The sequence below is a fragment of the Botrytis porri genome (assembly GCF_014898465.1).
Source record: "Botrytis porri strain MUCL 3234 chromosome Unknown BPOR_005, whole genome shotgun sequence".
Lineage (NCBI taxonomy): Eukaryota > Fungi > Ascomycota > Leotiomycetes > Helotiales > Sclerotiniaceae > Botrytis > Botrytis porri.
This window is the reverse complement of record NW_024066079.1, coordinates 1,646,495-1,670,363: the sequence shown is the minus strand read 5'-3', so window position 1 is coordinate 1,670,363 and position 23,869 is coordinate 1,646,495. Positions and strand designations below refer to the sequence as shown.

The following is a 23,869-nucleotide window of genomic DNA, read 5'->3' as shown; positions in this document are numbered from 1 at the left end:
TTCGCATCGCATTGCAAGAAGAAACAAAAGGCAAATACCAAAAAGCCTCGCACCAAGGAAATTCTCTATACTACGTTTGTGTTCAATTCAAGTATTCTTCATCTACCTATTCGCCCGCACGAACAAAATGTAGAAGAGAAAAAAAGTTTCGCAAATTTGCTCTTTTTGGAACTTGAGTATGTCCCTCTTTCAGTTATCTATGAGGAGTTCCTTTGGGAAAGAGCTATTTTCCATATCATATGTTTAGTGGGGGGATGCACATTTATGATTTCACAACATCCTCGACCTTTCCCTTAACTTCGTGACCGACTTCTGCTGCTTTATCGGTGAGGGTTTTGTTCTTTTCGCTGCGTTGGTGGAGGAGGATACGGGTAACTTGGACGACGCCGACCATGCCGAGGAAGAAGTTGACGGTTGCGAGACTGTGGGTTTGTTAGTTTTGTGTGAGAGAATGATGCAATGATTTGGATCCGAAGGAAGATTGTTGAAAAGGTGATCATACAGAATGTTTCTTGGCTTGATGATTAAACACCATCGAGTCCAGATGATACCAGTGGCTGTGAGAGCAGCGTTCTGGGTGAGAGAAAGTTTCTCGGCGGGACGAGCAAGATCGGAGATACCGGCTAAGACGAGTGCCCACTGATTGAGAAATTAGTTATTGAGGAGCTGCTTGAAGAGAGGGCTTGGAGCGAGGAATTTGGTTATGTGCGGGAAGAGGCTTCGAGAGCTTGGGAGTAGCTCCTCTGATAGATAAATAATTGAGGAGAGTGATAGGGAATTTGTGTACCTTCATGACAGGAGCCCTATATGAATCATTGTTAGCTTTCCTTCGTTTCCTTGGTGGTTTGTTTTGCAATGTGCAATTCCCAGTATCCCCAGATCTTATCGTATCCCCTCTACGTTAAATTCCCTCCATTAAACATATACTCTCCCCTCCTTCTAGTATACCCTTCTCCATATACCACTCCCCGCAGACCAGCTCAAATACAATCCAATCACAACCCAAAGAAAAACCACCTAAACCTACCAGAAATGCACAGTCTTCAATCCAATCGGACTATCCCACATTCTCTTGAACCAACTAACTTGCGCAGTGGCAGTGGCAGCCGCAGCCTCCGTACTCTGAAATCTCTTTGTTTGCTTTCCGGCAAAACGAGTTCGAGCAAATGCATTTCTGAAAGTGGAGTATTGGCGCGCAGACGAGGAGTTGGAGGTGAAGAAACGAGATGCGGCGCTGCTGGAGGAAGAAGTCGAGGAAACGAACTTGTTGATCGAGGTTGGGTTGAAGCGCAGAGCGCGGGTGAGGGTTGAGGGGGACATGATGATTATATGTGTGGGTGGTGAGGTGGTAAGATGTGAGGTTGTTGATGGATGGGATTGGGGGATTGTGTTTTTGAAGTAGATGATGGAAATGATGGGAATAACTGTTGCTATGCCGGAGTTTAGTATTCGTTATGTATCGTTTATCCGTTCTATGTATTCCTAAAGCATGCTTCACTTTTCCTCTTTTTTGTTTGCTTATACAAAAGCTTGAATGGAGAATAAATTAAATACTAGAAAGCAACTACTCACAATTAAATCTTTTACTTGAATTTAATAAATCCAATCTTCACTTATCAATATCAAACAAATCCGAATATCCAGATCTCTGGCTCGTCAAACTTTGTTGAACACTTTCTGTTGTGTCTTGATGTCGGAGTCCGTCCGGAGGGTGGCACGGGTGGCTGGTGAAATCACGTCTATCCACCTGCAGCTTCATAAAGTGTTGTGGCTGAGCGCAATGGATAAATATTACAAATTTACGGTGACCATTACGAACTTAAAACGCAATATCAATATCCGGATAGCTACACCTTGAGCTTGTAATTGCGACGAACCATTGATTTTCCACAACTCGAAACTGTATTGCGCCGACAAATAAAAGAGAATATAGACAAGGAATTGTTCAGAAGGAAAAGAAAAGATATCTACCAATATGTCGGCCAAATACGCATTCTCGCAGACCTTGAAGGAAGTCAGGTTTTTATTTTGTCAGACCGGTGCTCATAGTGATGCTACTAGGTATGATTCCTCTCATACTTATATTCTGCCGGGAAGTTCAAGGCGCAGAATTCTTTTCCCTGGATCTCCATATGCTGTCTGCTAGATCTCCTCTGGCAAAGCTAGATCTGATAAACCCCGCTCTAGATCATTCCTCGCAAGAACATACCCAACGATGAAAAAGCACAACCCAAATACCCCAATAATGTTGAGAGAGGCGGCGGGTACACAACCAAAGGTTTACGCAAGATATGAGTTTGGGAGGGAGGTCAGTGAGGATTTGGCTGGTAGGTTGTTTTCGGTTTTTGTATTGTGTGGTTGATAGTGTATGGTTTATGGTTATGAGATTTGGAGGAATTTTCGGGTTTGTGAGAAACAATGGAGGGCTAGATGAGGCATGGGAGAGAGAGTAGTTTGAATGGAGTGAAGAAGGGGAAAGGAGGGGAAAGGATCGAAAGATGGGCATGAGGGGAATTGTAGCGGGCAGAGCGATATGAAGAGGGGATGACTATGAGTCGGGGATGCAGATGGGTGCCCGGAATGAGGTTGATCGTGGAATAGAGAGACTACAATGCTTGGACAGAAGACAAATGCTAATACAATCCCATACAGGACTATCGGATAAAGAAATCGAAGACAAGGTCACAGGATTAGTCCAGCAATAGACAAGACAATAGACAAGAGGTTACGAATGAAGTTACGGGTACAGATCTGTCAAAATCGGAGTCATAAAATGGAAGTCTTCAAATCGATATATAAAGTAAAGACAAGGGGCCATTGTACATATCTCGTGAAGAGAAGATGAAGATTAAGCTTCGAAAGGAGGTGCGATAATGAGCATTATGTTATGAACTCATGATTTTGAGAAGTCTCGAGAAGAAGGCAATATTTGTGATAAATGAGGAGAGGCTATCTGTTCTACATAGGATGGAATCGAATGGATGAGATATAAGTGTATCCAAATTCTATTCTATCCAAATTCTATTCTATCCAAATTGCCCCCTCCAAAATGAGTCTCGGAAAGCAACTTATTCTTATATTTTACTACATCCCCCCTCACGTATTTCCTACCGCTCGGAATACCAAGCCATTGTGCATCTCCACCAGTCTTTCGCAGCATTTCACATCTCACATCACATACCAAGTGATTACACATTGAGGTAGGTATTCACATGAGACTCTAGGCCGATGCGTCATTCTTACATCCCCTTTCCGTTCCAAAATCCCACTCATATGACATATACATAATAAACTTTCGATCTGATGTTCGCACATTTCGCTCGATATAGCTTGCATGCATGTACATACCGATATCGCATGCTGGGGGTTCAATATCGGAGACTGCTCGAAAGGGCAGTCAGCGATGACTTGTGCTCTACGTTCGGAGGCTAGAAACTGTTGAGCTGAACCATTTAGTGACTTCGAGGTATTTGTATTATTCCATCTTACGCATGCATGTGATTGGATTGAGGGATAAGGGAAATATCACCAGAATAATCACTAAGCAACACTCATATACTTCAGGGTAGAGATCTATATCGTATTTTCCTCTATCCATTTCTATATAGCCAGTCTAGCCATCTAATCATCTAATCTATAACTCATGCTCAAATCTCGCTCCCAATCATATATGTGTTTGTTCATTAGTATTTTATTAATTCCTCCATCCCCTCAAGCATCTACAACTTGCTCAAAACAGCCTCAGCTCCAGAAACAGTAACTTCGCCCTTTCCAGGCTCCTTCTCTGCATATACAATCTTTCCATTGTCGATGATGAGAGCATAGCGACCGGTACGTTCACCATCGGTCCAGCCGAGAAGTTTGGAGAAAGCACACTGGTAGTCGGAGAGGAAGAGCTGGAGGGAGCAAAATTAGCAAGGGGGGTTCTTAAAAAATCAAGACAGGTAAGAGGGAGATAGGAGAGGGTGTAGATAAGAGAAGTAGGAGTGAACATACAATATCCTCATTGTGAATTCCATTTGCCTTTCCCCATGCGCTCATAACGAAAGGATCATTGTACGCAATGGTCGCCACAACATCGACGCCCTTCTCGCGGAGCGCAGGGAGATTGGCAATGTAGCCTGGTAAATGCGATGCGCTGCAGGTAGGGGTGAATGCACCGGGGAGAGAAAAGATGACGACCTTCTTGTTGGCCCATTCTATGTATGGTTAGTTCAGTGAGCATGGAAGGAAAGGTGTGGGAGGGAGTGAATGGATGGATATGCATACCCTTGGATGCGTTGTAGATAATTGGCATTCCGCATGCTTTGATATCTGCGTTTTCGGGGGTAGGTGGGATCCAACCGAACTTGACGCCCTCGGGGAGGGAGTCACCGAGCTTCAAGGTTGCTTCAGACATTTTGAGATATGGATATTGAGGGGTTGTTTGTTAATTTGTTCGAGTAGGTATGCGATTGATTGAAATGCAAGGTAAACTGACAGATATTGTACAAGATGAGAATAGAAAGAGGAAGAGAGCAACCAGACCGTCTCTCGTCAATATATAAATACTTCTCCCGCAACCCCCTACCCATCGAGGTAGGTACCTGCAACCTGATACCGCACCCGCAGTCGGAGACACATCAATTGATTCATCGCTCCACCCCACCATTAGCTTCCTTCTAGAATATCCCATTTCACCCCACTACAAGCTTGATTCCTCTTTGTGATTGGCTGATTGCTGCAGAAAAGGTATCTATCCATACTTTCGATTTCTCATATTAGTTGGGACTTCGATATCGTCCCTTGTCGACCTTATTGCTGGTTTGACCGGTCGTAGAACACGGTTGATTTCAAATTTATGGTGTGTTTTACAAATTACATCAGAGTACAGACTGTTCGCATAATCTACCGATGCCTACGATATTTCGACGCATTTGAATAAACCACCCCAAAATAGATTTCTAAAAGCATATTTAATATGTTTAATATATCATACAGAATGGGAGCATATCACATGAGAAAATAGTGATTATATAAAATGGTAAGTTATAGAAGCAAACATAGTAAATCTGTGCTTCATTATGTATGATGAGTAACCACAGTATCATGTGATATTCGTCGCATCTTTCTACTTAGCTAAACAAGGGAACCCGAATTTAATCACTCTCATGATCTGAAGATCGTAACACCATTTGATTCGAATTCTCACAGTGCGAATGCGGATTATTCATGAGAATAAAAGTGCGTGGGAGAAGGGCCAGCCCATGTTTTGACTCTGGTATTTAAAGCTACCTACTATTCATGAGATGCAACACTCTCTCGCTTGCTAGACTGTTTCTCGCATACTACTATCCATCAAAAAGTCTCTATTCAAGCTCCACCTCTATCACCGGTCCATTATGAACCTTATGGCCATGAACAACTATAATTCATACCCGCAGAGCCAGGATTCACCGTGATGGGAAAGAAGCTGATTATGAGGATTACAATGAGATATAGGCAATCAACAGCATTGACTATGGTTCCAAAAGGTTCGGGAATCTTCCATGGTCCCCAGGATAGTTCGCTATTCATGGTATTGGTGTGAGAGTTTTACGAATAGCTGAGTATGGTTGAATTTGACCTTTGATCCGGCGATATAAAAGAAAGCCATTGCCAATAAGGTATGATGTGTAAAGTCTATTTATTGATAGGGATACAACGTCATTGAAGGCCACAAGGGAGCCAAGGCCGATTAGACTGAGAAGTATGGCAATAGTTGCGGTCAACGCTATTGATACCAAGGGAAGTGTCGTTCGTGGCTCGATCTATTCCAGGTCAGTTGGTGTCCACGATCTGTAAACGGAGGTCTAATTACCTTGCTTGAATATTGCCAGCCCGGAATACCTCTGTCTCGAGCAAAATACCAAGTCATACGCGAAGCAGTTGCGACAAAACTAATGGTGGCACAATGTTCATAAGAGAAACAATGGCAGCCATGGTTAAGGCACGTGGCAAATTTCCTACAACTTACTGGAAGATTGCCATGAACGGATAACCAGTTGGGGTTTTAAGCACTTCATCGATGTTACCGAGACAAAACAATGCTGCAAGGAGCATTCCAAAGCCTAGTGTGCCATTGAGAAGGATGCTGAACACTATAGCGCGAGGAACGTTGAGAGAAGGTCTGCTGATCTCCTCAGACATCTGCGAAGTTGGTCAATACACTCATCACAATTCAAATAAGTAGCAATGAATCATACATGAACTGCGCCGTTGGCACCTGGAGCAACGAGGCTTACAGCAGTACTCCCTCCCAAGTTATCATGACAGTACAACTAAAGCCAAGCATAGATAAAAAGCCAAAATTACGCTAGAGATAAAAATTATTGTCTGCTCAAATACTTCATTAGGACTGAGCACTTACCTTCAGCACTGCTTTTTTACCCAGTTGTGACAGTTCTTCATTGTCGCGAGCGTTGCGTGAATCGCGCGGCATTTTCGAGCCACCGATGGTTCTCAACTCTAGGGATCTATTTGGTTTATCCATGATGATGCTTGTGCTCTCAAGCACCGAATTAAGTGGAATAAACTTGGTGGTTGTTGACGTTAAAAAGCCAATTCCGCCAATTCCTCCTCTCAATCTTGCTTCTGGATCTGAGGTCGAAGGTAGGAATGATATCGAGGTGTGAGAACTTTGCTACTGAAATGTGCGGAGGTAGGAACCTCACTAGTTCTAATCAGAGTTACACTCAACAATGTTTTTGGCCACTCGGATTACAGTATGTCAATTGATCCATCTCTATGCGCATGTAACCCTGACACTGTGTTGCAGCGATGACAATTCACTTCACTGTACTACCCCCGTGAGAGAGATTACCCTCTCATAATAACAACATCAATCACCGGCAGTATTTGATACTGTGTTGTTGATTATTCAAGACAACTGTAATGAATTCAATAAGCTGGGAATAAGGCTTTAGCCAATCAGGCTCGATTCTCCCCAAGGATGTATGAATAACAAGATTCTAGGGCTAAAATGAGTAGCAACGTTATTCTTCAATCCAAGCAACACTTTTCATTTCTCTCCCAAGCGAAGGAAACCAGCCCCAAAGAGGTAGACAGTTATTCTTATTAGTTTGCTGTGCTTATACTTTATTAGTACGTCTGCAGCCGTAGCATCACGATACTCTTCCCAAAAAAAACGCCCTCTCCTTTATAGCAAACCCCCTCGGATAATGTTTTGGGTAGTACTCACCATTTCTCAAGATATCTAAGGGAATCGTGATAACCAAGGGCTGGAATGTGAGCCTCGCCACGCACCAATACGGCCGTATATATGTATTCCTAGTTTAGGGACCCCATGTTTTGTTGGAATAGAGATTGTGCAAGGGAGGTGACAAGAATATCCTTAACATCGAGTCTTTCTGATTACGCATCATGTAGTGGACTACTAAAACCGCCAGATGCTGTATGAGAAACCCACTTTTACTTTGACTCTACGGATTAGTTTTCACACAAATTGTGGCGGATAATAGTACTTCTCTGTTGCCGCCTTCAGCTCCATTTAACACTTCCGATGACCACCGTTCGCTTTTGAATGTTATCGGCTGGCTGTTTACTATAGTATCATTTCTCGTTGTCGCTACCAGGTGTGGTACTCGCTGGGCGGTCTCGCGCTCATTCGACCTCGATGATGCATTTATCATCGGATCTTTGGTAGGTTTAAAGTGCTCCAAGTGGTTCAATTACTTACTTTGCCCTTTAGTTATTAGCACTTGGATCAACGATTACCGTTACTATTGGAGTCAAGAATGGCCTCGGTTTCCAAGCTTGGGAGAGTGTATCACAGAGACAACTCGATGATATACAGAAGGTATGAATTGGAAAAAATCCTTGATAAATAAAATCCACTAACTCATCGGCAGACAGTCTTCTCGTTCAACATTCTGTTTATACTCAGCCAAATCTTTTCGAAACTATCCATTTTGGTTTTCATCCGATCTCTTACGCCAAACCGAACACATCGAAGCCTTGATACGTTTTTGATCGTACTTACGGGCCTCGTGGGGGATTTCAGCGGGATTTGGTCTAATCTTTCAATGCAATACTCCCCAAGTCTGGAATATTCTTCAAAACGAATGCATACGCCGTTCGAACTTTTGTACTCATGTTGAAATCTTCAAAATATTACTCTGAATCTCGTGTTGCTTCCTGTAATGGTAGTATGGAGCCTTAAGCTTGCACTGAGCCCAAAACTGGTAGTGGTTTTATGCTTCATACCGAGAATATGGTAATTCATATTCTCATACCTTGGGAGTCAGTCAGCAATGCTGACAAATCTACAGTGTTATTGCAGCAGTCATTGTCCAGTTGAAAATCCTCTACGATGAGGATCGAACTGGTGAGCGTTTCCTCTCTTGGGCGTTCGTCCTGAGTACAATGTTGGCCCAGTGCCTAGGAACCGTAACGGCTTGTATCCTATACCTCAAACCTTTCCTCCAAAGCCTGAATTCCGGCATGATACGAAGCGACGATCTATGCCGCAGAGGTTTGGAAACTAGTTTGGGCTTGTCCTATAAGAGAATTCGTGAAAATTTCTCAAAATAAAAGTTCCATACCCACAGTTGTAAATTAGACAAACATGGGTCAGTGTGTGCAAGTAGGTAGCAATTGCTCATAGTTCAATGTTGCGCTTATCGAATTGAATGCACAGTCCACACCGAGTACGTAAGACTACGGCACATGCAAATAGTATAGCAGGGGTTTCTGCGAGTGAATGAAGCCAACGGTTGCGGCGCAGAGGTCCTACAAGCCTAGGTAAGTGAATGAAACGCACCAAACCTACATGTTGCACTGCCTTGCGGCTGCATACCTCCTCGGTCAAAACTCTTGTAATTATCGGGCGAATTTTATGCCGAAGAGGTCTTATCAATAAGATCCCAGATATTTAAACTGTTCTTAGACGCCTGAGAGCACATCATCCGACACAACCTCGCGAGCCATAATAGATCAAACACGAGGACAAACCGACTTTTCGATACGATTCTCAATTAAAAAACGGCCCTGCAGTTATCAGAAATTACCAACGCAGCCGATTTTGCTGAAGTGGTCAAAGTCGAGCACAGAGCTTATGCCATGCCAGCAAACGGTCTATGGGAAGTCCTCAAAGGTCCCAACATGGACGAGTGTGCTGAGCGACCATGGGCTTGGTATATGGGCACCCCAAACAGCCACTGGTTCACTGTAAAGGATGGAAATAAGGTAATCAGTGGCGCTGAGTGGATTGTCCATGAAACAAATCCATTCGAAAAGCCACTTGGTGGCCAGAAGGTATAATGCGATTTCACTTGACAACCCCAAAACTATTGTGACTACTGACCACACATCTGAATACAGGACCACTGAAGACGTTTTCCGACAATTTCTCCGAGATATTCTTTGGAGGTCGCCCTTCAGTCATGAATCGTCCACACTTGCGTGAGCACCCCTCCTTTGCACATCCTTTTATGATAATGGATAAATACTAAGTCGGTCTGACAGTACTAGTCTTGAATGATTGCTTTATAGATCTAGAGCACCATCGTAAAGGAGTAGGTAGCTTGATGATGCAATGGGGTTGCAAACTCGCTGACAAAAAGGGACTCGAAGCATTCGTAGAGTCTACTGATGATGGACGTGAATTGTACAAAGCCCACGGATTCGTCATTGTTCGCCCTTTCTTCCTTGAGGTACCACCTGCCACAGAGGGCGATGAAGAGGAGTTCGCGAACTTAAAAGAAGCCATTGCGTCTAAGCCGTATCGTGTTTGGCTCATGTGGATACCCATGGGTGGAAAGTTTGAGGAGGGGAAGACAGTGTATTCGTGGGAGAATTAAATGTTAGCACATACTGGAAACGGCGAACGGCATTAGCAGTGGTAAATTCCTATGCCACTAAATAGATTGATTAGATCAATTACTGGGAGTCACAAATATCGCATCGTTGTTCATTGATGTGCCTTTCGTGCTTGAATTGCACGGTGACAGAAGTGATAATTGATGGGCTATACCGCGGAATTCACGCCATCACGTGTTTGTCGCCTTCTCAAATTGATGGTCATTTCGAGCAAGGCCTAAAATTTCAGGATGTAGATAATAGTTGTCGCATTTTGAATGTATCATTTATACAGAGAGTATACAAAGTCCATACAAGAAACCTCACGTCGAATAGGTATTTGAATAGTTTCCAGAAATCGCAATTGGGGGCGGTTCTTGCGGGATTCGGGAAGATTATTTTGGTCTGACAAGAAGAAAACCAAGATTTCGGTGATTGAAATGAACGTACTCATTACATGTCTTAATTGGCTTATGTGAAGTTATTCGCGGACAAGAATACTGAAGGATTCATATGGCTGGAGGAGGTATCGATGACAGTCATCTACGGACATCATTTTCCGCAACGACTGTTGAATTGACTGAGTAGAGATGGCGGTAAAAGAAATAGATATATAATTCATGGATGGAAGTCAACAGTAATCAATTGTGCATATACTCGCACAAGGAACTTTCCCCTTATCTCATCTTATCTCACCTGATATTTATTTCTTTTATTCATCCCCAACAACTAAAGTGATTCATCCTCTCCTCACAATAAACAATGGCATCAACGACCAAACCACCCCTTCCACCTTTCACCGAGGAAACCGCTCGTATCAAGGTCAAAGCTGCACAGGATGTATGGAACACAAAGTATGCACTCAATGTTCCTCTCGCATAGTCATCAGTATATCAATAACAAAACATAGAAATCCCCAGGTAGTAAAGAATGCCTATACCGAAGATTCTATCTGGAGAAACTGCGATTCATTTATCCGCGGTCAAGATGAAATTGTCGAATTTCTGAGCAAGAAATGGGCAAAGGAAAATGGATATAGATTGCGGAAAGAACTATTTGCGTTTACGGAGAATAAGGTATGGTTTCTGTTCTCGTAGGAAGGAGGTGCTAATGAGATGTATGTAGATAGCAGTACAATTCTGGTATGAGTTTCATGACAACGATGGTCAGTGGTGGCGATGCTATGGTCTTGAGGACTGGACGTTTGCGGAAGATGGGAGAATGAGGAAAAGACAGATGAGTGGGAACAATGTTAAGATTGGAGATGAGGAGAGGTGGTTTAAGGAGGGGGTGGATGTTAATGAGGTTGAGATTTCGGAAAAACATTGGTGAAGTGATGGTGTGCAGTTTGTGGTGACACTGTTTGTGCGGTGTGTTCTCAAAATATGTTATGTTAATGAATATCAATAATATACTCCAGATATAGTTCCGAATACCTAGGGTTTAATGCCAGCATCCAATTTACTTTTACCCCATGCCTCTCACCATGACAATTTCATCAATTTGAATTTTTTAGATCTTTCAGCTGCTCAATTTTTGCCTCGATAACTTTTATCTACAACCTGTCAATGGGACTGTTGGATATGTACATCATAGAGTAGTCGGTCCACCTGCCCTCGGATTGGGCTCCTATCAAATTTAACTGCAATTCTCTTAATTCTAGCCCAATTCCTTGATGTATATATCATACACATCTATACATCCATCCCGTCAGTCAAGCTTCGCCAATCTGATCTGGTTCTCCATCAAACTTGTAAAATTTCACAGGGAGGGATTGAAGACCCATCGTGAAAGTCTAATAACAAGTTCAAATGCTATGATTGGTCTGTTTATTCTACATAGAACTTCGAATCTTGGGTATTCTATGCCGGGAGCTTTCTCGCCTATACGAACCTTTTGTGGTGACCTCGCTTGTACCTTATTGATCGCTCGGCTTCGCGCCGAACCTCTCAACAAAGTTAGAGGCTTCCGCGAAGATTGCAATTTTTGCCCTTAACAGGGGTACAAAGTTATTTGGAAGGAACAAATGTCGAATATGGATCTACGTCCTAGTGCCACGTGCTCCATAGATAATGGCGTTGGTGGTGGAGTACCAAGATGAACCTCGATTGCACATCTAGTCAAGGCTGTATTATAGACGAGGAACGATTCTCACTGGCAATTGGCCAATCGTTATAGCTGAGAGTCGTATATCGGGAGCCCCGCCCGCAAATTGTATTGTTGAAAATTGCAAGTTAAGCCTGACTAGGCACTTTATGGAGCTCGGATCGAGGTAAGAGAAGCTAGGCTCGCTAGGCTTTCCCGCACGTCCTACATTATCATGGCATCTTTCCTGACCACGGGCTGTCGATAATCTAACAGCATACTCGAAAAAAAGCTTCTATGTGCTCAATCTTACGAACGGTTCTCAAAGTAAGAAGGATGATGCTTGCGGTTTGGAACTCGAGCCTGGAGCGGCAACCGGCCTTCGCATGCGTAGGTAAACTTGCAAAAGGCTGTTGGCCTAAGTGGGCATCTACTACTCATGTACTCCTTCTAAAGAAACCCTGGAAGCAGGATATATATATCAGGATACCGGACTGTTTCTCTTTTTTTTTTCTCCAACTGATTTTAAACCCTTTCGATTCACCCATATTGATGTGTAGTTGCTCAGTCATTCTGATACACAGATTGAGTTCAGTCACCATTGTACCTTCCTTTCAAACTTTCAACGCCTTCTTTTTTTAAAAAACCAGCACCTTTCTTACCCTTGATTCTCACGATCTTTCCCTATATCACTAGTGTTCTATATCCTTTTGATAAATTATTGTTTCCTTGTTTCACATCTTTAACCATATAAATTGGGTATTTTTTGGTACTCATAACTTGCAATCATGTCGGGCATCATACCTTACCTTGGGGAGATTTTCTCAAACGTCAACTATCATCGTCCTGAATACAAAACCTCATACTCAAGTTCAGAGAAATCTTCAAGAGACTCCAGCATGGATTTATCTCGGACGCACTCGAAAACTTCCAGCAAATTCTCACAAGGCATTCCGGATGCTCTCACATTTGACAAAATTATCAATGGTGGAACATGCCCTGTAAGATCAAGTTCTATTATATTTCCATGGGCAATTCTGTTTTGATTATTTACCGGACCAATCGACGGTACATGTTCCGGTTAAGAGTGATCACAGAGCCTGTAGCATTCAAACCCCATGCTTCATCACATTACTGACCACTTACACTCAGCCCATGACCGTGAGAGAGTTCATGAACTATCTCGAATTTATTGAGCATGCTCCAGAGAATCTTCAGTTCTTCCTCTGGTTTCGAGATTACACAACTCGTTTCGAGAAATCGAGACCATCCAATCCCTTCTCAACTCCACCCGCAACAGCCTCCTCCGAACGCCAGGTTTCTGGTTCATCTGAATATCACAATGATTCGGCGGTTGGTTTTGATGATGCTGCGGATGATAAGCGGCCAATGACTACCCGTGCAATCAAAGCCACAATAAATTCTCCTCCACAGGTCACGGCTCCTTGGGAGACAGGTTTCGATAAAGAAGGGGGATCCTTAATGGAAGTTCGACCAGCAGCACAAGATTCATATCGCTCGATTGCCCAGCAAACATTCAGTCGTGCTGGTATTCAAATTCCAGGTAATTTGATGAAATCCTTTCCTCCGCAAATTGAAACTTACCCTATGACTAGATATCAATCTACCCTATCGTGATGAGATTGATCGAATCATCGCCATATATATTGCAGATAATGGCTCTCGTCAACTTAATCTATCCTCACGCCAAAGAACTACTCTTCTTGAGCGTCTCTCAACCACAACTCATCCATCTGCCTTCCAACCCATTGTTGAAACCGTTGAATCTAGCTTGAGACACCAAGCACACCCCAATTTTATCCGTTGGAGTATTTGCAATGGCAACAAACCACGTCAACTGTTTGCTAAGGGTCTTGGTGTCGCTCTTATTTTTTTCGGATTCCTGTACGCAATTCTTACAACCCTCAGTAATATGTCCCGAGGATGGCGTGCGTTTTCGGCATTATTCTGGGTCCTGGGCATTTCTACATTGTATGCAGCATTCAGGGGGATGTGTGTTGTACTACATGGTCTTCATCATCGTCATCTTCGACCTTGGGAGTTATGGGAGTCTGAGGACTGTGCCGTGTATCTGGACGATGCATCTGGTAGCGGAAAGTATGAAGAGTATCCGTGGGTCAAGAAATACGAAAAGAGATTTGTTATAAGGAAGATTTTCGATCGAGAGGTTTGGGTGCAGGAGCCGGCATTGAGACAGATACAGGATATAATTTTCCTGCAATCTTTGCTCATCGGTACCGGTGTTGCTGTCGTCTTGACGGTGATCTTCTTGGCTGTTCCAGGAGGTGGCCTTTTCCGAGCGAGATAGAGAGCAGAGGAATGATATATAATAAAGAATAGCAGTACACTGGGATGAATATATGAAACTGGGATGATGAGATGACTGGTTGAGCTTGCCCGCTATATGAAATTTGCTGGAGCTACTGGTTTTGTTAATTTGTATTTGGGTGGGATAAGGATCAGAGCTATTTGATACCTGTACTTTAATAAGTCTTTGCTAGACAAGATGAAATGGGACTTTGCTTTCCATGCAAGTGTTTGTGCCAACTATCATAAGATCTACTGTGAATATCCATTTTTCATCACTGAAAGTGGAGTGAGATGTATTCGGTGATCCTAAGACTTCAGACGAATATCATCTAATGTTTGATTCCAACTTCAGCATTCGAAATCCAAAATCCACATGTCCATGACTTTTGAGCTCTTGAAAATCGAACAAATATGTGAAGAGATGATTGGAAGATCAAGTAGTTTTCCGGGAGATTGCAGCAGCAAACATGTATTTTTATCTCGCAAATGATGTCGCTCTACAAAAACCAATGGGTTAGTTATTTTTCGCTCCCGGATAAACACATCCCACTTTCCGCCGCCTTAAGCTTTAACCGTCATGCTTGGCCCCCAACATTAAGTAAGCCACCCAAAATAACCACAATTCTCAAAAGCAGCATTAGATCATCCAAAAATCCTCCTACCCACCCTTGAACATACGATACCGAACCCGACGACATCTCCTCTTTACCCCATCAAATGAGCCCGATTCCTCGTTCACAAGAGGAGATTGATTACATGCACTTACCAGCCCATTCGAATTTCCGCTATTCCCGGACCCTCTTTCCCGCTGATTTCCGCCCGTCTGCACAGCGCCTCCCACAGCCATTCTTCATAAGAGAACATAGCGTGACCTGTCAATCGGAAAATAAGGTGTAGATCCAACGGGTCTTTGACGCACCTGGAACAGACGTCAGATTCGACACGTGGACTGTGGGCCACGGTTCGCTTTAGGGCTGTCATCCTACAGTCAGAGCAGACGCGGCACGGCCTGGTCTGGGAAGCATGGACACGGATCTGCATGTTCGTTTCGATCGGCGTTCTGGAGATGGTCGAAATGGAAATTTCGATGCTTCGATCTCTCATACCGCGAGGTCGGGAATCGACTCGAGATCAATTTCTTTTGCCTCGGATTCGCATTTCGTGAGTGGCAATGATAATGCCGGTTTTAGGGCATCAGGGCCGGATGCACGGATTTCGAATCAGGAACTGTCTTCCTCGCAATCGTTCCGGAATTCCCATGATAGTCTGAGTCCTGATGCGAATCATCCAGATGGGGAGGGGGGAGATGATGATCAGAAGCAGGGGCAGAAGAAAATTAAGGCTCCAAGATTGTATCATAAGAAATCGAGGAATGGGTGTCAAAGATGTAAGGCAAGACGTGTCAAAGTATGTTTATCTTTTTTATCGATTGGCTTTCCATGCGATTGAATATCGATGTTGGTCCTGTGCCAAGATATTTTCATACTATGTTCGCTTGTAACTGAGTACTACTTGACTCGACATATGTACGACGGACGATTCAATGTTTTTAACTTTTTGATTTCAATTGTCATATTGCAATTTAATATTTCATTATACAATAAGATACAGAGATAGTTCTCTGCTCAGAAACTTTTCTTTGATTGGTATACCATCATAGGTTTACCTCTGCATGTACGTAACTGAAAGTCTATCTTTGCACAGGGCTATCTTGAGATACTAGCGTATTCACTAGATCTCTGCATCTGAGTCATTCATTGCAAATGCTTTGCCATTGCGAGTCCTTGCTAATCCGAATGCAGTGTGATGAAACCAGGCCTATCTGTAATAATTGTATAAGGCATAGGTTAGGATGCGTCTATACAAAACCACCGCCACCACTTCCTCCAGCCGCATCATCACCCCAGACTATCAAATCCAACTCTAGTAACCCTTCTACACCAGAACACATCAGCGTACACGCTCTAGCTGAAGACTTTAGTAGCGCATCAGTCTCACCCCAAGTAGATCTTTCAATACCACCAGCTCCAAGCCAAGCTTTCAGCGATGACCTTCCTGAATCTAGTGCTCGTCGAATGCTTGAATTACGATTACTTCAAACTTACATAATTCACACATCTCCGACATTCCCTAGTTGTCATAACCCTGAAACATTGAATCTATGGTCTGTGGTCGTCCCAAAACTTGCTTTCGAATCCCCTAACCTTCTCTACGCCATGTTTGCCATCGCTTCTCTACATCTTCACGTGCTCTCACCAAACGATATGGAGATACAACGAGCGCGCCAACACTACCTTTCCCTAGCATTACGTCATCATCAAAAAGGAGTCGCGAGCTTGAATCCCAGTACTGCCGACGCAGTAATGTTTGCCTCAATTTTAATCCTCAACGACGCATTTTCCAGTTTGCAAGTTCGTTGCATGAAGCCATATACACTGCCCACGCATTGGTTACAGATGGCTCGAGGAACCGCATCTGTATTTGCCGTTGCACTAGGTCTAATAAGACATGATCCGAACGCCAAAGCAATGGCACTCCTACGTACCAAGCCCGCGCTTACCAAACCAGAAGAACAACTCAACCGCCCCGAAATCCACCCTCTCTTCAGCGCAATCCTCACTTATCCCTCCCCCCACATCTCAATCTCTCCTCAAAATTACTCTGAAAATGGGGGCTATGATCCCTCAATTCCTCCTACGCATCTAACAGCCTACTTGCAAACCCTCTCCTATCTCTCCTCCATCCACCTCAACATCATGCAGCATGAACACCCCATGGCGACTGCCCGCCGCTTCACAGCCTTCGGACTGCAAGTCCCGAAACTTTTTATAGATTTGGTGGAAGAGAGACAACCACGTGCACTAGTCATCTTCGCATATTACTTTGCGATGGCAACGTGTTTGGTAGAGGGTGGGGGCCCGAGTGATAGAATCACGTTGCAGATGAGGAATGGAGAGGATTTGGACTTGGGAAAAACGTTTTGGTGGATGGGAGCGATGGTACGGAGGGAAATTGGCGGGATTAGTGGGATTTTACCAGGCGGCTGGGAGGGATTGATGAGTTGGCCGAGGAGGGTGGCAGGTTTGGAGTAGTGGGTTGAGAACAATCGGATTGACGCGAAGAGGAGGTTTGGAAATCGTGCGGTGTTTGGATGTTTATAGTATATTAGGGTGGTATTAGTGTTTTTGGCGTAAAAGTGTGGAGCGCACACAGTACATATATTTATTTGGGTAACGGTAGGGAGGGACATTTATTGGTATCTGTAATTTTAGCATGTATTTCCTAAGATTCGGTTTGAGTATTATACCCTATGGTAGCTAGTACAATCTTGGCTATATACACACGTACATAAGAATCCTCTCCAGTATAACTGAGGTTTACTGTGGTTATTGTCATACACGTTGAGAAATATATCATATTAAAATTTCTCAAGTATGGTGGGAAGATCATGTTTCCAATGTTATTGGCTACTTTGTGATTTCACATAAGGCTTTGTGGCTTTTATCATTTTGACGGCAATGTAAACTTCATGTTACCTTTCGCATCTCTTCGAGTCGAAGTTCCAGTCCACGAAAATCATATCAGCAAGCGAATAGAAAGCAATTACGGCTAGGTTCAGACGTATCATACTAGCATATTCACATCTTTCATCAACAAGAACGGGCTAGAGCCCCTGAAAAATGTGGTATTCCTTTTCTCATGATTCTCATCACATATCTCGGCCGTAATCCCTTTTGCTAATTAATCAATCTAGATCCGGCACCGGTAAATGATCTAACAACTTTACTTTCATACCCAAATCCTTCAAAGCCTTCAACGCATTCCGATCTCTCAACTCTTCCGTCTCTTTCTCACTCACCAAAACAAAATCATGTTTCAAGACTTTTGATCCTTCGGGAACTGAATACTTTTTTGCGATCTCAGCGGTTGCGGGTTCAAAATCTACGATTAATGATTGTTTCACTCCGAATACTGCGTCTGATGATTCGTATGGATCGCCTCGAAGATATAATGCGCTATTTCTTGATATTAGTAAAAAATATGGGTTTGAATACTTAGTATGGAAAACGAACGTAATAAGATGATCCCAACCCGGCTTCTCAAACATAAAATGCATATGGGCCGGTCTCCACGGGTGTCTCTTCAATAGCTTCAAAAGCTGGCCTACAGGCCCATCATGCGGGATAGGGTAGGGAACCGGCACGATAGCCTTGAACCAGAATTCTCCATTGGAACCACTCTTCATCACGCATCTTCCATCAGGTCGATCCCGGATGTCGTGCTGGACATCATAGTGACCTGTGGAATCTGTCTCCCAGATATCGATTTTGACATCTGGGATGGGTGTTCCCGAGACGTCTTTAATGGTGCAGAGAACGATGCAGGGGTCGCCTTGGGGATCGGAACACATATTATCGCCCGATGCCATTACTTCTGCATCGTGGGTGTGGAAGGGACCGAGGACGCTTCCTTCGGTTGAACAGGCGGGCTTGGGATGGTCAATTGCGTCGACGAGGAGAGATAGTCCGAGGATATCTGACAGAAGGATAAATTCCTAGCCACTTTATCAATTCTCATCACTGTGTTGAATGTGGAGAATAGTGGAATGGAACTAATATACATACGTGTCTAACATCACTAGATATTTGACCAACCTTCACCAGGAAATCCAGTGCAGCCATCCATTCTTTAGTACTCAAACGTGTTTCACGGGCAAAATCATGGAGATGCGTAACGAGTCTTTCCATAACATATGTGAGACGTTCATCACTTCCTTGAGAATTTATTCGGATGGTGTTTTCGGTGATGTTGTCGATGGTGAGATCTTTCATTGGGGGAATATTTATTTGTGAAGAATCCATGATGAGAAAGATATATTAGATGTTGATGTGGTGTAATGATGTGGTGATGTGATACTGTAGTGATGAAATACTTGTATGGAATCAAATATCTCGAACTGAGAGGGGGGGTTGAAGCTTTGAGTGCAGGGTTGATGAGCTCAAGGTTGTAAGTCGTATTATTGAACCTGCTCGAGTATTGTAGAAATACTATCTCCTTTTTATATACTCAATATTTCTCATCGTTAATAATGTTTAACAAATCCTTTATAAGTAATTACAAACAAACACTAGCTAGGTAGCACTCACTTCCCCTTCCGTCCCACGCACCCCTCAAACGCGGCAATTATAATCGGACACATCCTCTCCCTTCCTTAGATCTTCGGATCCCCCACACACGTACCGTGCTCAATTCCGTCGTGTTGCGGGGAGCTTATATGGAATGGAATCTCGATTTCAGCCAATCAACCCCCTTCCTTTTCATGACTTCTACCCCACGCGAAAATTACTGCAACTCGTCTGAACCCTTACTGTCGTATCTTTTCCCGACGATAATTATATATATCTGCGTGATATGATGAGTGTGATACATGATATCCAAATATCGAAAACAGATATGAATGAGAGAAACGAACCATCAGGCGACGAAATCGCAACGGTGGTATTAAAACAATTTAATGAATTGCCTACGAAGAGAAAACCTTTGAATAGGGGAGAAGGGGTTAGGGAATGGGTACCTTTGAGTGGGATTGTTGCTTCCGGTAGGTGAACTTTCGAGGAAGGTTCTTATGTTGATTAGAGACTTCTAATGAATATGATGTTGTATTGGTACGGTAAGGCTGATTCGAGGTAGGTGAGAATGGATTGACTTGTTTGGCTCTTGCGTAAGTTTTCAATGAAATTTCAATGGCTTCTTCCTGCATCATTTATGCATAAAGATGAAGGCAAGGAGAAGTTTGCGGAACGTGAAATCACACTTTGATACAATCATGAGCTTCATCTTTTATTGTAGAGAGTATCATCACATCACTTTCTTCCATTACTTCCATTCCTAACACCACCCCAATCCAGAACCGGCATGAAATGTCTTCCGCAATCCAAACTTTCCCAAGCACAAGGTAATGTGCTCCACGACTGGCACGCCGAGATTCTCTGTCTCCGCACTCTCGACCATTTCTTCCTGCAAGAAATCCTCGCTCTCCTTTCTACCCCCTCCATCCCCTCCCAGTACCTGCAACAACGCTCTCCCGAAACCATCACCCATGATTCCTTCCAACCCTTCGAACTAAAACCCCACATTAAACTCTACATGTACTGTTCTGAAGCACCCTGCGGCGACGCAAGCATGGAGCTCACAATGGCATCTCAAGACGATCCAACACCCTGGGATTTACCACCCACTAGCACCACTTCCCCAGACCACAAACCCGAACTCCCCGGCCGAGCCAACTTCCAACTTCTCGGACGCGTACGACGCAAACCATCGCGTCCAGACGCACCTCCTACCCTCTCAAAATCCTGTTCTGATAAACTAGCTACATCGCAATACACATCTGTTCTCTCCTCACTCACCTCCCTCTTCATCTCTCCTCAAAACATGTACTTACATTCTCTCATCCTCCCCGAAACGCAATACAACGAAACGGGCTTCGTGCGATGTTTCCAGACTCGTTTATCCAATCTACAAAAGAAAGAGCAAGAAACCAGGCAAAGTGGATATAGATTTCACGAACTAGGAATCAAAACCACCAAGAAAGAATTCGTACATTCTCGACGATCAGAAACCCACAATGCGAAAATAGAATATGTAAGTAGCAATATATCCACCTCGTGGGTGTGCGGCGATGGGAAAACAGGCGGGGAAACGCTGGTAAATGGGGCGTTGCAGGGGAGAAAACAATTTGATGTGAAAGGTGCGAGTAGGGTTTGTAGAAGAAGGGGTTGGAAATTGGGACTTGAAGTTTTGGGCGCGATTACGGCAATGCAGATTGGTGGGAAGGAGATTGTGGAGAGGATTGGCAGGGGCTTGGAGGTGGATGAATATAGAAATTTGAAGGAGAGTGACATATTGAGAGAGAGGAGGAGGGCGAAGGAAGAAGTGAGGGAGTGTTTGGGTGGATGGGTGAGGAATGAAGGGGATGATGGGTTTAGAGTTGAGATATCAAGACATTGAAAACGATAAATATCTTGCAATAGAATTCATCAGATTACCTATATGACTATCGTCTTAATATTTATATTTACCATGTTGATGTTGAGTGTATCGAATTAATTCAAAATAGTACGTGAACTCCGCCTGGGTATATACACCATCATGTCCTGAAGTCCAAAGCATTCAAACGCCCAGCCAGTATGCGTTTTAATATTTCCTATTTCTCCATCCATTGAAAGTATGCTAAAACTCCTTAATACCGATATCCATCCCAAAAACCAGGAGCCGAAGCATAGAAGAGCATTGAAACAAGTGCAACTCAAGCATTAGAAAAGCTGCTCGACCGTATTCTCAGCATTGTAATCCTTAGTAGCTTCTCTCGTTTCTGCGTCCTCAATAATAAATGCCTCTTGTTTACTCAACCTGGCGAGTTCCTCCGTCAAAGTCTTTGTTGAATAGGCGTATTGCTCTGCATGGTTACCACGCCAGCCATAGTGCTTGCATTTCTTGAGGGGTTTGATACACAGATTCTTTAGTTCGTCCGGTATATCTCCCGTATCCGGAATGACCTGACCAGGATATGGAGTAGTTTCACCAAGATGCTTTGTTTCCTCGGTACGAGGACCAAGAATACCACTAGCGAGATAACCTTTGCCCTCTTCGCTTACACACCAAGCATCGAACTCATACTCATTGAGAGCGAGACGATTATCGTATCCGCAAATCTCCTTGACCTCAACATCTGGATGTTCTTGTGCGATCTTAGCACGTCGATTCATCATAATCAAAAGTTTTTGAGCCATTTTGAAACCTTCAATACGTTGTTCAATGACTTTGCGTCCAGCCTTAATCTTGTTTATAGTAGATTCTTCTTCGGGAAGTAGATAGTTGAGACCTAGTGGTTGACTTGGGTCGTGTCCTTCAGGTATTGGCAACTTCGGTCTTGAACCAAGGGCATGGAAATCGGCTGCTGTCTTACATGAAGTCAACAACGCTCCAAACTCTTCCTCATTCAATGCACCACCTATAGTACGTTTTTTATTAGAGCGCAACTTTGCGGCAACAAATTCCCAAAAAGCAGTTGCGTGTTCGTCGCTGCAATACTTGCTAGGTGGCTCGTCCATAACACGAGCAGCCTTCCGACATCCATCAACGTTATGGTATCTGCAAATTCGCTTCCATGTAGTAAATTCGGTTTCGGAGCTGCAGTTTGGACAAATGAATCGATCGAGCAAATTTTTCGCGTCCTCGACATCAACATCGATACATGAGCAATGGTACCAGTCTTGACAACCCCCATCACAAAATATCATCATGCGGTGATCATCAGGACCGCGACATATACAGTATTCACCACCATCGTTGCTGCCATCATCGTCGGACGGGCCGCTTCTTCCACCGGGAGTGGCGCTATTACGTTGTGATCTAGCATCTGTAGGGCCTGTGCAAATGTATTAATTAGTATGTACAAGCGACATTTTGTACTTGTGCTGGTGGGAACTGTACCTTCGGGTTTGGCCGCTTTGGGTTGGAATTTTTTGAAAGGAGCGACGGTGCTCTTCTTCTTTAGGATAGGTCCCTTCTCCGATTTTATCTGTGACGGCACAGGACTGCTATGCTTAGGAGCAGATGGCCCAGGAGATCCTTGACTAGAGGATGGCAGTGCCTTTCGAGCACGACCTTCACTCTTGATCTGTTCGGAGATACTTAATGGTATTCTATCATTGAAGCTTGGCGTACCGTCTCTTGAGCTTGTAGATGGTGCTTTTGGCATTCGGGGTGGTGGCTTGGGCTTGGGCGTTCTTTTAAGAGGCGGTGCTATGCCAGCAGCCAGATCTGCCGCGGCTTCCGCTTCCTTCTCATCCCTTTCCTTTAAGATTCTAAGTGCCAATTGATACGTTTCACCGGTCAGTCTGATCTTTCTGGATTCAGACGCATTCTTTTTGGCTCTGTTGTAAAATCGAGAGTCTGCGGCAACGTAGATCTTATTCCATCTATCATCATCTACACCGGGAGGTGTCGGCTTCGCCTCAGGATATTTATATCTGTAACCAGGAGCGTTGTTTGATATTTTAGATTTGGTAGCAGAAGGTTTAGGTTTTGCGGGTTCTGGGGCGACCGTTTGGGCTTCTTTTTGCTCCTCCGTTTGTTCTTCAACCAAATCTTCAACAGCTGAAGCTTCATTTGAGGCCTCGACTGGTTCTTCAACTGGGATCTTTTCTGAAGTTTCGGTATCCATTAACTATAAAAAATGTCAGTTCAAGCAGGAGCCTTTGGTACAAATCTGAAGGTCAACACGCGCAAGGCTCTACCACGAGAGCTTGGGTTTAAAAATAATGGCTTACCTCGACTTCTCCAACAACCTGAGGCGTCTCGATACGAGAATCAATATCCATTGAATCCATGATTATCTGTCTTTGGTGCCTCTTTTTGGTCTATGATTAATGAATTCGATTTCAACTGATAATTGAAGTAGTATTATTAGAGCAATCGGTAAGATAAAATGCAATACAAGGCTGACAAAGCTCGGACCATATTCCATGGGGTTTCTCAGCCTTGTCTATGATATCACATGGGATCTAGGTGCCTTTTCATGTGGTACGACGTTCGACAGAATCCAAACTTC

The 23,869-nt window shown here is 43.7% G+C and overlaps 11 protein-coding genes across 11 annotated transcripts; 6 read left to right on the top strand and 5 right to left on the bottom strand.

Annotated features, from left to right (window-relative positions):
- Positions 1 to 262: 262 nt before the first annotated feature.
- EAF01_004185 (uncharacterized protein) lies at positions 263 to 1,320 on the bottom strand (the record flags this gene model as incomplete). The annotated part of the gene is made up of 4 exons (XM_038912439.1): positions 263 to 422; positions 503 to 639; positions 788 to 803; positions 1,028 to 1,320. The coding sequence occupies 4 exons, from the start codon at positions 1,318 to 1,320 to the stop codon at positions 263 to 265; spliced, it is 606 nt and encodes a 201-aa protein (XP_038772123.1).
- A 655-nt stretch (positions 1,321 to 1,975) lies between these two features.
- On the top strand, positions 1,976 to 2,705 carry EAF01_004184 (uncharacterized protein; the record flags this gene model as incomplete). The annotated part of the gene is made up of 3 exons (XM_038912438.1): positions 1,976 to 2,061; positions 2,188 to 2,327; positions 2,653 to 2,705. The coding sequence occupies 3 exons, from the start codon at positions 1,976 to 1,978 to the stop codon at positions 2,703 to 2,705; spliced, it is 279 nt and encodes a 92-aa protein (XP_038772122.1).
- Positions 2,706 to 3,719: 1,014 nt separating this feature from the next.
- On the bottom strand, positions 3,720 to 4,399 carry EAF01_004183 (uncharacterized protein; the record flags this gene model as incomplete). The annotated part of the gene is made up of 3 exons (XM_038912437.1): positions 3,720 to 3,896; positions 3,997 to 4,199; positions 4,270 to 4,399. 3 exons carry the CDS (start codon positions 4,397 to 4,399, stop codon positions 3,720 to 3,722), a joined length of 510 nt encoding a protein of 169 aa, XP_038772121.1.
- A 1,153-nt stretch (positions 4,400 to 5,552) lies between these two features.
- Positions 5,553 to 6,460, bottom strand: EAF01_004182 (uncharacterized protein; the record flags this gene model as incomplete). The annotated part of the gene is made up of 5 exons (XM_038912436.1): positions 5,553 to 5,789; positions 5,840 to 5,918; positions 5,996 to 6,168; positions 6,225 to 6,299; positions 6,389 to 6,460. The coding sequence occupies 5 exons, from the start codon at positions 6,458 to 6,460 to the stop codon at positions 5,553 to 5,555; spliced, it is 636 nt and encodes a 211-aa protein (XP_038772120.1).
- Positions 6,461 to 8,677: 2,217 nt separating this feature from the next.
- EAF01_004181 (uncharacterized protein) lies at positions 8,678 to 9,839 on the top strand (the record flags this gene model as incomplete). Its single annotated transcript, XM_038912435.1, has 3 exons — positions 8,678 to 9,294; positions 9,372 to 9,441; positions 9,493 to 9,839. Exons 1-3 carry the CDS (start codon positions 9,100 to 9,102, stop codon positions 9,837 to 9,839), a joined length of 612 nt encoding a protein of 203 aa, XP_038772119.1. The 5' UTR covers positions 8,678 to 9,099.
- A 760-nt stretch (positions 9,840 to 10,599) lies between these two features.
- Positions 10,600 to 11,169, top strand: EAF01_004180 (uncharacterized protein; the record flags this gene model as incomplete). Its single annotated transcript, XM_038912434.1, has 3 exons — positions 10,600 to 10,691; positions 10,748 to 10,913; positions 10,963 to 11,169. The coding sequence occupies 3 exons, from the start codon at positions 10,600 to 10,602 to the stop codon at positions 11,167 to 11,169; spliced, it is 465 nt and encodes a 154-aa protein (XP_038772118.1).
- Positions 11,170 to 12,256: 1,087 nt separating this feature from the next.
- Positions 12,257 to 14,251, top strand: EAF01_004179 (uncharacterized protein; the record flags this gene model as incomplete). The annotated part of the gene is made up of 3 exons (XM_038912433.1): positions 12,257 to 12,923; positions 13,075 to 13,486; positions 13,539 to 14,251. Exons 1-3 carry the CDS (start codon positions 12,711 to 12,713, stop codon positions 14,249 to 14,251), a joined length of 1,338 nt encoding a protein of 445 aa, XP_038772117.1. The 5' UTR covers positions 12,257 to 12,710.
- A 689-nt stretch (positions 14,252 to 14,940) lies between these two features.
- Positions 14,941 to 17,596, top strand: EAF01_004178 (uncharacterized protein). The gene is made up of 2 exons (XM_038912432.1): positions 14,941 to 15,660; positions 16,056 to 17,596. The coding sequence occupies exons 1-2, from the start codon at positions 15,277 to 15,279 to the stop codon at positions 17,343 to 17,345; spliced, it is 1,674 nt and encodes a 557-aa protein (XP_038772116.1). The 5' UTR covers positions 14,941 to 15,276; the 3' UTR covers positions 17,346 to 17,596.
- Positions 17,597 to 17,885: 289 nt separating this feature from the next.
- Positions 17,886 to 19,322, bottom strand: EAF01_004177 (uncharacterized protein). The gene is made up of 3 exons (XM_038912431.1): positions 18,879 to 19,322; positions 18,327 to 18,808; positions 17,886 to 18,269 (listed from the first exon to the last, which is right to left on the bottom strand). The coding sequence occupies exons 1-3, from the start codon at positions 19,113 to 19,115 to the stop codon at positions 17,999 to 18,001; spliced, it is 990 nt and encodes a 329-aa protein (XP_038772115.1). The 5' UTR covers positions 19,116 to 19,322; the 3' UTR covers positions 17,886 to 17,998.
- Positions 19,323 to 19,610: 288 nt separating this feature from the next.
- On the top strand, positions 19,611 to 21,264 carry EAF01_004176 (uncharacterized protein; the record flags this gene model as incomplete). The annotated part of the gene is made up of 3 exons (XM_038912430.1): positions 19,611 to 19,852; positions 19,945 to 19,975; positions 20,163 to 21,264. The coding sequence occupies exons 1-3, from the start codon at positions 19,666 to 19,668 to the stop codon at positions 21,262 to 21,264; spliced, it is 1,320 nt and encodes a 439-aa protein (XP_038772114.1). The 5' UTR covers positions 19,611 to 19,665.
- Positions 21,265 to 21,569: 305 nt separating this feature from the next.
- EAF01_004175 (uncharacterized protein) lies at positions 21,570 to 23,648 on the bottom strand (the record flags this gene model as incomplete). The annotated part of the gene is made up of 3 exons (XM_038912429.1): positions 21,570 to 22,684; positions 22,750 to 23,485; positions 23,589 to 23,648. 3 exons carry the CDS (start codon positions 23,646 to 23,648, stop codon positions 21,570 to 21,572), a joined length of 1,911 nt encoding a protein of 636 aa, XP_038772113.1.
- Positions 23,649 to 23,869: the final 221 nt, after the last annotated feature.